Source organism: Condylura cristata, unplaced genomic scaffold (assembly GCF_000260355.1).
Source record: "Condylura cristata isolate star-nosed mole 26May11 unplaced genomic scaffold, ConCri1.0 scaffold00006, whole genome shotgun sequence".
Lineage (NCBI taxonomy): Eukaryota > Metazoa > Chordata > Mammalia > Eulipotyphla > Talpidae > Condylura > Condylura cristata.
Genome location: NW_004567107.1, coordinates 66,437,530 through 66,449,189, shown reverse-complemented (window position 1 = coordinate 66,449,189; position 11,660 = coordinate 66,437,530). Strand labels below are relative to the sequence as shown.

The 11,660-nt window shown below is 46.7% G+C and overlaps 1 protein-coding gene across 1 annotated transcript; it reads left to right on the top strand.

Moving 5' to 3' along the window:
• The first annotated feature begins 8,286 nt into the window (after positions 1-8,286).
• GAS1 (growth arrest-specific 1) lies at positions 8,287-10,879 on the top strand. Its single transcript, XM_004677793.2, has one exon. It carries the CDS (start codon positions 8,642-8,644, stop codon positions 9,671-9,673), a length of 1,032 nt encoding a protein of 343 aa, XP_004677850.1. The 5' UTR covers positions 8,287-8,641; the 3' UTR covers positions 9,674-10,879.
• The last annotated feature ends 781 nt before the right edge of the window (positions 10,880-11,660 follow it).

Sequence of the window (11,660 nt, the reverse complement as noted above, 5' to 3'; positions counted from 1 at the left end):
AGTAGAATGTATTAAGTTCTTTTAAAAACATCAGTGTATTTTATTCTTCAGTTTTGTCTCCCAGTCTTTGAGGTTTCAAATTTCCTCTATAATAAATGGTAGTACAACTTTTTGTTAATATGTGGCATAATTTTAAAAATGGGTTTTTTTAAATATATTTTTTAAAATTTGTTTATTTATTCATACAGAACTGAGGTACAAGGGGCAGTGAGAGGCTTCAGCAGAGACAGAGTGGGGAGTAGGACAGGCAGATTGAGAAGTACACTGCTGAGGGGAGCAGCAGGCAGGTCAGAAGAAATCTACCGCACCATGTGGTCACCTCTGGGGCTGGGGATCAAACTCACGCTGAAGTGGATGCAGCTTGCTTGCAGTGGTGCATCCTAACCCCTTTTGCAATCAGGGAGGGCCATATTACAATATTTTTAATGAACTAATACATCAAATCCCAAAGTTTTGAGAATCACTGGTAAGATTGTTCAAACAAATATATTTTTTAGTGCTTTTCCCATATTGCACATTCTTGGACCTCTTGAAAAAAAAAATTAGGTGTAATGGAATTGATAAAGATATATGTATTTTACAAAAGCCTCCCCGGTGATTCTAAGGCGCTTCCCTCATTAAGACTCTTGTTTGAGGAAGAAGCAGAAAACACCTAATGGGAGCAATGGTGGAAACTTAAAAAACAAACAAAACAAAACTCTTCAAAGCAGAAATATACAAAAGTCTGTAGCACTTACATATACAAATAATGAATTAGAAGATAAATTCCCATTCCCATTAACAGTAGCATCAAAAAATTTAATTGCCTAGAAGTAATCTTAACAAAGGAGGTCAAAAACCTGTACAAGGAAAACTGTTGCTAAAAAAAACATAGACACAAGCAAATCGAAAGATATTCCAAGCTCATGGATTGGAAGATTGACATAGCAAAAATGTTCATCTTACCCAAAGCAAAATTCAGTTCAATCCCCATCAAAGATTCAATGGAGGGCCCTTCCTGGTGGCGCAGCTGAGAAGCTAAAGCCACTTCCGCATGAGTTCGAATCCCGCCTTCCCCGGAGGAGACCACATGGTGAGGCAGACCTCTCCTGACCCGCCCGCTGCTCCCCTCAGCAGTGTACTTCGTAGATCTGCCTGTTCTGCTCCCCACTCTGTCTCTGGTGAAGCCTCTCACCACCCCTGAGCCTCTGGCCTGTACCCCAGTTCTGTATGTACAAATAAAAAAATCTTAAAAAAAAAAAAAAGATTCAATGGAATTCTTCAAAGAAATAGAGCTAACATTGCCAAAATTTATGTGGAACCACAAATGACTAGAAAAGTCAAAGCAATCTTTAGAAAAAAGAAAATGAATTTAAGTATATTCCATATGTATGCAAATACTTATGTATGTATATATAATATACAATCCCACATCAATAGATGATAGATAAGAGTGCTGACCTCAGACAAAAAACGATCAGTTATTTCATCAATAGGATATGTCTATTCAGAAGCAATTACAGAAATGTAATTTGGGAAGTATAGTCTCAGGGCAAGGCACTGCACTCTCAAGAACAAAAACCTAACCAACTTATGTAGATCTCAGAGTTCATTGGAAGGAACAGAGTTTGATGTGTGGTGACTGCTCACTCATTGGTTTATGACATTCTCATATTGGCTGAGCTATTGCTGACCAAAGAGGAGCCTCTTAGGTGGACAAACACATCAGAGATGCAAAGAATGTTGGCTTTTATAGTTTGCATATGTATTTAATCAAGTTTAATATATATCATTTAAGCAAGTTTAATATATATTAATTTTGCTCCTAGTGTCTCCCTAATTTTCCCCTAGTTCTAGCCCTGTTCGGGGTTTCTCTTACAGGCTTTTTATCTGATCGCTGCAGAAGCTGGAGTCACTTGAAGGTTTGATTAGGCAGGCTTCCAAGATGGCTTTATCACTCATGCCTGGTGCTTCCTTCACTAACTTGACTGAAAAGCTGTGAGCTAAGCAGGCACATCTTCTCTTCATGTGTGTCCTTTCCATATGGCAAGCTTAGCCTTCCTCACGGCTCTGGTAGTCTCAGGGTGACCAGTTTTCATCTCGGGACTGGCTTCTCCTGAAGAAGCCTTCCAAAGGAACAAGATAAAAGCTCAAGGCTTCTTGTGACCTAATCTGGAAGCCCCAGAATATCAGTCACCATCACTGAATTCTATTGGTCAAAGTCACAAAGCTCTACCCAAGACTTAGGGGAAGGGAATTTCTGCCTCTTGAGCTAAGTAGCATGAGTATAAAAGGGAGAGAGAAAATTGACAAGCAACTTTAGAGCTTGTCTACCACTGAAAGACCAGGGAGCAAAAAGGTCTTGGAGGTGGGGAATCAGAAGCACTCCTGGGGCAAGTTAGCATTGCAATGCCTGTTGAACAAGCAAGTGAATATATCCACATGCAAATCAGAGAAATATTGGCCTTAAAAATATCAAATTGGGGGGCCCTCCCTGGTAGTGCAGTGGGTTAAAGCACAGCATTAAGAAGCTAAAAAGCCACTTCCACGTGAGTTCGACCCCTGCCCTGGAGGTGACCTATATGGTGCTGCACACCTCTCCTGACCTGCCCGCTTCTCCCCTCAGCAGTGTACTTGTTAGTTGCTTGTTCTGCTCCCCACTCTGTCTCTGGAGAATCCTCCCACTGCCTCTTTATCTCTGGCCTGTACCCTAGTTCTGTATACATAAATAAATAAATCTTTCAAAAATATATCAAATCAGGAGATACATCATTTCAAACCAAAGCTCTGGATGAGATCATCTAAGTAGTGATTTAGACAAAAAGAAGCCCCAGGAAGTACAGAGGGCAAGAGGAAATGTGTGAAGTTAAATAAAAAGCACTTTGAAAAGAAGGCATGACTAGTGATTATCACGGTGCCTTGCTACAAATTTAGATAAAATGAGGACTGAGAAGTGACTATTAAGTAGAGCAAGGTTTTGGTCATTAGTAGCCTTGAGAAGAAAAATAGTGGATGAAATTTGATTATAGACAATTGGGGAGAGACTGGAAAAGCAACTTCCAACTTTTGGAAGAAGTTTTCATAGAAAGAAGATGGTTATTGAGTGAAGATTTGGAGTCTAGGAGTGGTTTTCTTACTGTTTTAAAAACCAGAGTGATGCAACAGAAAGGAGGCTGAGCAAGACAACAGAGGGGGAAATAATTACAGAAGTCTTGAGTAAGTGAGAGGTGACGGGACTGAGATAAAGCGACCTAGAAAAACAGGAGGTGATGGTCAGTGAAATAATGTTCAAACTGGAAATTTTGAAATAGAGATTTTCAAAGGAATGTAGTTATAGCAGTGATGCTAATTCTAAGGAATTAAGAGTTGGTAGTTTGATGTGAGGAAGTCAAGGAACTAAGAGGCTGAGATTGTGATGAATGATAAGTAATCTAGAGAATAAAAACAGCAAGCTAGGTGCTGAATCCCCAAGGATGTGCATGTGTGAGAGAATACAGCCCAAATGCCCAACACTTCTAAGGTTGCCCTGTACTGTCAAGAGCTAACCTGTAACTGTTTCCCAGAGCAAAATTTTCTATATGGCTCTCCACAAGAAAACTGTCCACAAGAAAACTTTGACTAGAAAGTGAAACAACAACTACATTTGTGGCTAGAGGGCACTAGGTACTTTGGCAATTCGTCCGTTGTTGCTGATTTGACATAACCCAAGGTTAGCGTGGACTAGTGTGTGACCTGAGCTTCCTCAGCTCTATCCAACCCTCCTACTTCAGCCTCTCCAAGTCCTGGCAAACGTGTAACAGCTTCCCCAAGAAGGGCATCAGCTTCCCTGCAAAGGGGAAGCCCTGTGGCACTGAGGTTGGATGACCAGGAAGACATCAGTTCCAATCCATCCCCACAGGAGCTGGTTTTCTCATAATGCCCAATTTGCCCCAGCTCTCCTCCCAGGCTGTCTGTCTTGCCAGTCCACAGTGAACTCCAGTTCAAACCAGCTGCAAAAACAACAGACTGTACTGAACGGTGGCCCCAGCCTCTTGTGGTAGGAAGATCCACTCTATAATCAATTCTGCCTCTATCCTTTTTTTTTTTTAATACATGCAGAACTGGGGTACAGGCTGGAGGTGCAGGGCTGGTGAGAGGATTCACCAGAGACAGAGTGGGGAGCAGAATAGCAATTCTGCCTCTATCTTACTCATAGATTTCTTCTCTGTTATAGTGTTGATACAGCTCCCATGCATGAGATTGATTAAGTTCTCTGCATCCTGAATGGTACTGCTTATCTATTATCATTGGTAGAGGGCCCTCTCTGGTGCCACAAGTGGTTAAAGTGCAGCACTATGAAGCTATCTGCAGTCACTGTAGCACGAGTTCAATCCCCAGCCAGGGAGGTGACCCACATGGCTCAGCAGACCTATGCTGTCTTGCCCTCTGCTACCCTCAGCAGTGAATTTCAGTTCTGCCTGTTCTGCTTCCCACTCTGCCTCTTCATCTCCCCCTCCATGCTGCCTTCCCACCACCCCTGTACTTCCAAGCCTATACCCCAGCTTTTCTATGCATAGATTTTTTTTTAAAAGAGTACTAAAATAGATACAGTGCCTGAAAGGCCAGCTGTCTTTGTTTTTTCCCAGCTTTATCAAGATATATTTATATTATAGTAGAAGTATAAAGTGTACAACGTGATTTGATATACATATATAGTGAAATACATACTTAAATAACGTTGGTTAACACATCCTCATACAAGGATTGTTTTGCCATTGTTCTTCTTACCTGATTAGAACATTCGAGCACTAATCTCACAGTAATTTCTAAGTATAAAATACAGTATTATTAAGTATAATAGCCATGTTGTATGTTACAATCTAGAAAACTCTTTTTACCCACACTGACCCATTCTGCCTACTCTGTCCCTAGTAACCACCATTCTACACTTAGTTTCTATGATTTCTCTTTTTATAAAACTTCATCTATGAATTCATACAATATGTTTTTGTGTTATTTCAGGGTCCAACCATGTTGTCACAAATGGAAATATTCCCTTCTTTTTCATGGTTGAATAATATTCCGTTGTGTATATCCAGCATATTTTTTACCCATTCATCTATGGAAGGATTTTTAGATTATTTCCATATCTTGGCTATTCTAAGTAATGTTCCAGTGAGCATACCTCTTTGACAATCTGCTGTAGTTTCCTTTGGATAAAAACACAGAAGTGAGATTAGTGGATCACATGGCGGCTCTATTTTTAATTTTTCAAGGAACCTCCGAACTGTTTTCCATAATGAAGGCAAAAATTTATATTTTCACAAATCACCAGGGTTATCTTTTCTCCACATCCTTGCCAGCAATAGTTGTTATATTTTGTTTTAATAATAGCCATTCTAATAAATGAGGTGTGACAGCATCTTTTCAAATGTCTGTTGGCCATGTTTTGTCTTCTTTGAAAGAATGTCTATCCAAGTCTTCTCTCCATTTCTTTTTTAAATTGTTTATTTTTGCTATTGAGTTCTATGAGTTCCTTATATGTTTTGGATATTAGTCCCTTATTTGACATGTGCTTAGAAAGTACTTTTCCCTACTCCATAAGATTCAGATGGGTGTTAGAGTAAGAAACACCCAAAGCAGATTAAAGGCATGGGAAAACTGACTGAGAACAGATGAAAACTCTAGTGGAAGTAAAGTTTGGGGGTGAAGAATTAAAGGAAGCTCATATGGGAATTTAATAAGTATACGAGACACATAGAGATGAGTGTTTGAGTGATGAGGGGTGGCTTGGAAGCCCAGTGGCTATTCATGAAAACTTGAATGTGATGCCCATCTCCTCCCAGGTTTATCCGGAGGGGCTCATTCTTCTCCATTCTTTTCTGAACCTCCATCTCAAGTTTGGTCTATCAGGTTTACCCATAGCTCTAAAGCCCTATAGTGTTGTGAGATTAGGATGCCAAGGCACCCCTAGAGCCTGCAAAGTTATCAGGGGCTCCCCTTAAATCGCACTGAGGCAGCATGGTGAAATTTATGATACACAACTATAAAACATCTGAACCTCTGGAGTAGTGGTTCTCAAAGTTTAGTCCCCAGATAAGAAGCAGCAACAGCAGCTCCTGAGAATTTGCTAGAAATGCAATCTGCCAAGCCACACAGGCATTGCATCAGTAACTGCAGGGCAATCTGGTTCTTAACCAGGTCTCCTGGCAAGTCTGGTGCTTGCCAGGTTGGAAAGCATTCTGCAGAAACTCAACAAACATTCGCGTACAGATGCAGCTCACATGCTCTTATGAGCCCTTAATCACAGAGCACTAAAGATGAAAGGACTTTCTCAAGGGTCTAATCTGGCCTTGAACCTTCCATGTGAAGGATCCAAGTCATAGAGGACTGTGACTTTTACAGGCCCTCTTGGCAGAACTAAAAGGACAACTCCAAACAATAAACAAAAAAAAAACAAAACAAAGAACCTGGAAGTACTTGTTTCTATTGCCTTCATAAAATATAGGTCGATATTGTTTGCTTTCTACTACTCAAGTCAGAGCAGACAGTTTGCCTTACTTCAAGCAAGTTCCTCTAAGGTTTGTTTAGTTTTGCCTTGCGCAGTAGACTGCAGAGGGGCTGCTTCCTAAGGCAGACCAGAGCCTCGAGGAATGCAGCAGCCTCGGGAATAGAAGGCTTTATGCAGCCTGCTCAGTCTCCACGTGCTGTAGATTCATTCTGACTTTTGCCATTTCAAACTCACTTGGCCTCCGGGGAGAGGCGGGCAGTCCAACCTGCGCACACTGGAGCCCCCGCTCCGTCTGCTTCTGGGGAGATTTAGCCTTAATTTTTGTGACAGATGGAGTTGATAGTCTCCCCACGGAAAGGGGAGGAAAAAAGCGCCAGTTTTTGACAGGCCTCAGAAGCCGGTGCCTCTGGTGGTGGAAGACTGAGTTGCGCTGCAGTTAAGGTAGCTCGCAAACTCCCGCGCCAGGTCTGCAGAGACCGCTGGTCCGCGCGGCTTTCCTTTGAGTGAGGGAGGGGCTGAAATAAACTTTCATAAAAATCTTGGTGCGTGCCGATTTACCCCCTTCCTCGATCTGTTGACTGCGGCCAGCTGGTACTGACAACATACCTTAAAATCTTCAATGCTGGTATTATTTTTTTCATCACTCTCCCTGTTAAGAAACTTAGATTCCGAAAAACTTAACTGGGTGCTTAGATATGCCTTGCAATGACAATGACGGCTGTCTCGAAGCGGGTCGCTACAGCGGGGCCGGGCCGTGGACATGGGTAGGCTAACTATCTCATCAACGCCCTCCGAATTAAAGCGGGTCTCTCTCGTTTTTTACGTTTCAAAGTCCAGCATTAAGTTCCCTGTTTTTCTTGCTCCACACTGTGATGATGGGGGACCCCAAAAACGAGGAATCCGAAAAAACAGGGCTCTGAACTCAGTCGAAGGAACAGATAGGGTAAAGGAGAATTACTAAAGCTCTTAGAAAAAAGGGAAAAGGAGCAAACAAAAACCTAGGTCCGTAACCTAGCCGGAGGCAAACAGCTGCCCTAAGCCCTGCCCGCTGGTTCTGAGAGCGAGCTGGGGCTCCAGATTCGAGCCTCCTTAAAAGTAGGAGGAGCTCTCGGCCCCGGTCAGGCTCCTTAAGCCGTTCCTTTCAAGCACTGAATGCTTGAATGTGAGCTGCCCACCACCCTCCCCGCCCTCCCCCACTCCGCAACCCCACTCCAGCGGCTGGTTAAAAAAAAAAAAAGTTTCAACAACAACAGGCAGGACCAATAGCGTCTCGAAAAGCCGGGAAAGGGGGCCGAGCAAAGGGCCAAACAGAGTGGAGGAGTGGAGAAAGGAGAAAGCGGGCAGGCTTGGAGCGCGCGGGGCCAGGGCTCGGCGAGCCGGAGGAGCGTTGCTAATGTTTTTGTTTGTTTGCTTTTCCATGCATGCATAATGAGGGGGCACCGCAGCACCACGCGGGGGCTCCCGGCCCATTTTTGTATTTAAAGCCTCGCTGCAAGCAAGTCCTCAGCCCGAGTCAGAGGATCGCTCCCCGAGCTCCCGGTCACCGGAGAAGCCGCCGCTGAAGGCAGCCAGGCAGCAGCTCTCCGGTCGCGCGGAATTTCTTGTTCTCTTTGCGCCGCCCGGAAAGGGCTCCCGGGAGTTCGGCGGAGGCCGGGGTCGCCGCAGGCGGAGGGGGAGGGGACCGGGCGGCAGGCCCGCGTGAAGGCGGGCAGCGCACGGACGGGAGCCAGAAGCGGCGCGATGCGAGAGCCGCCGGCGGCGGCGGCGGCGGCGGCGCGGCGCTGAGACCCGGAGGAAGGAAGCCTGGCTCTGCCGTACCGCGGATCTGCAGGCGGGGAGCAAATGCACCCGCGGCGCCGCGCGGTCCCGCCGCCCCGCCGCGGCCCAGCGGCCCGCAGCCCCCTGGGGCGGCAGTGATCCCTCCCGCCACCTCCGCGGACCGATCGGCGGGGCTCTCCGCGGCTGTACGTTCCTAAGAAGCCCCCGCCACCCTGGCGACAGCCAGCTTTCTGCAGGCAGCGGGGCACCGGCCGGCGGCGCGCATGGATTTATGAAAACACTCATGCAAGAAGTTGGCAGGACCGGGGAAAACTTTTCCACTGGCTCAGATTCCGCCGCTCTGCGCGCCTCGTCTCCTTTACCCTACTCGCCCGGCTGCCGCCGCTGCCCGCGATGGTGGTCGGGCTGCTGGGCGGCGGCGGCGGAGCCCGCGGGGGGACGGGGCCGGGCCCTTGGCTGTGCCTGATGGCGCTGCTGCAGCTGCTGGGCTCTGCGCCGCGGGGCTCGGGGCTGGCGCACGGCCGCCGCCTCATCTGCTGGCAGGCGCTGCTGCAGTGCCAGGGGGAGCCGGAGTGCAGCTACGCTTACAACCAGTACGCCGAGGCGTGCGCGCCGGTGCTGGCCCAGCGCAGCGGGAGCGACACCCCGGGGGCCGCGGCAGCTGCCGCTTTCCCGGCCTCGGCCGCCTCCTTCTCGACGCGCTGGCGCTGCCCGAGCCACTGCATCTCGGCGCTCATTCAGCTCAACCACACGCGCCGCGGGCCCGCCCTGGAGGACTGTGACTGCGCGCAGGACGAAAACTGCAAGTCCACCAAGCGCGCCATTGAGCCCTGCCTGCCGCGGACGAGCAGCGGGGGCGCGGGCGGCCCGGGCGCGGGCGGGGTCATGGGCTGCACCGAGGCCCGGCGGCGCTGCGACCGCGACAGCCGCTGCAACTTGGCGCTCAACCGCTACCTGACCTACTGCGGCAAGCTCTTCAACGGGCTGAGGTGCACCGACGAGTGCCGCACGGTCATCGAGGACATGCTGGCCGTGCCCAAGGCGGCGCTGCTCAATGACTGCGTCTGCGACGGCCTCGAGCGGCCCATCTGCGAGTCGGTCAAAGAGAACATGGCTCGCCTGTGTTTCGGTGCGGAGCTGGGCCATGGCCCGGGCAGCAGCGGCTCAGACGGGGGCCTGGACGACTACTACGACGAAGAATACGACGAGGAGCAGCGCGTCGGGGCGGGAGGCGAGCAGCCCCTGGACGACGACGACGGCGTCGCGCACCCGCCGCGCCCGGGCGGCGGCGCTGCGGCGGCGGGGGGCCGCGGAGACCTGCCTTATGGGCCGGGGCGCAGAAGCAGCGCCGGCTGCCGCTCGACGCCCCAAGACTCTTGGACTCCGCTTGCCTCCATCTTGCTGCTGCTCCCTCAGCTCTTTTAGCCCTCGCGTCCCCCGCCTTTGTTGGCGGGAGGACTCTTAACGGGGCACCTGTGGCTTGGGGACCGAGGGTGGCTGGGGAAACGTTTTCTGAGTAAACTGCCTGGTCTAGGCGGTCTTCTCACCTTGACGCTAGGCAACTTAGTAGTTTCCTCTCCCTAGCATGACTTATTGAACGTGCTCTCAGCCCCTATTCCAGTCTCCGGAATTCCCCAACTCGGCTGGTTGCCCAGCACCCCCTTAGCTAGAATTCAGGACGTCCGGGATGAAACGGTATGGGGATGCAGAAATGTAGTGCTGGACTCTGAAGAGAACATGCAGACTATTGGGGCCTTAACAGTTAACAGGAACTGGGCATGGAACGGGGTTTGAAGGTTCATTCCACATTTGCAAAAAGACTTTGTTAGCATTTTTTTCCTGGGGGATGAGTTGGGTGGGGTGGGGGTGTCCGGTATCATACGTCTTTTATTGTGGCCAGTGAGGACATTGCAATCCTAAGTAAACGGAAAAGTCACACTTACCTATACATTACTTAGTCTTGGTATCTGCGCCCAGAAGTCTCAGTTTGGGGCATGAGTGGGAAGAGGTAAAATAGTCATTAGTTTTGGATCACTTTGAGCCCTTGACCTTAATTTCATTGCCACCACTCTGATCTCTTAGCACATTTCCTAATTGCACATTTTTGAGGATTAAGGGTCAAAAATGCTAATTTAAAGAGTTGCTGGTGTGTTGAAGAATGCAACTCTGTATTTAAAAGAGCTCTGCACTGCCACTATGAAAGCCTTTTTATGATGTTTGTTTTGTTGTCATTTTTGTTCTTTACATCAAGAAATTGTACAAATATGCAGAGAAAGTGTATTACCTCTGCTTTTATCAGGGTGCTAACTCCTGGTATTTCATATATAGAGAGTATTAAAACTGGGGTTTGTTACCAGTTGCTGTACTTTGTATATAGAATTTTTATAAATTGTATGCTTCAGATATAATTTATTTTTAAAAAGAAATTTAAAAATTATATCCGCATCCATGTTACACTCCGTTTGTCACCAGGGATTCAAACCCACAGTCCATTGTGAAGTGTGCTCTACCTAGAATAGTCTGAAAATGTACAGTGTATTTTATAGATTTGAAGTTAACATTCTTATTTTCAAGAGAATTTATGGACATTGTAGAAATGTATAATGCATTTCCAAACCGCCTTAAACATTGTATTTTTATAGACCTTTTTTTTTTTAAAAAAAATCCTGTTTGAAGTAACTATGCTTTCTCTGTGTGTGTGTGTGTTTTTGTTTTATTAAAATGTGTACATCAGTAAAAAGAGTTTTAAATAAGGAATCTGATGTAGTTCTTTCCCAGAGTTATATTGAGGTTAACCCAATAATGGGCAAAGAGGGAGGAGGAATGGTCACTGGGAATCTATCAACCATCAACTGAAATTAAAATACAGCACAAAACAAATGAGGGTGATTATTTCTGCCTTTAATCTAATGACTGATTAGACATCTGTCAATGAGGCAAATAAAAGAAGTAATTGACAAACCTCCATTATTTTCCGCATTGGTGGACAATTCATAACACAGGGTCCCATCTAGGTAACCTGGGAATAGCTTGGGCACCTTTCTGTCTTCCCTTTTTCATTTTGACCTCTCCTCAAACCCCATCCCTAGAAGTGTGCTCTCATACACTCAAATTTGCCAATAACATCTGTTACCAATCGGTCTTAAGAAACCTAGGAGACTGATAACTTCAAAGTCCTTTTCACACTTAGGGTGAAGAAGTATAAAATTTTGTTACAAAACCTCCAGGCGGGCAAAAGTAAACACACTGGGGAGAGGAACAATTACCAGAACTTGTAATATTGTTGTGAGGAGTTGTTTAGCAGTGGGCTGAAGGCTGGGTTCCTGCCAGAGCTACTGATCTACACTCAAACGCCCTTAGATAAATAATTACACTCTTAAGCTGTGTCGAGTGCTGATACACTTGACCTTGT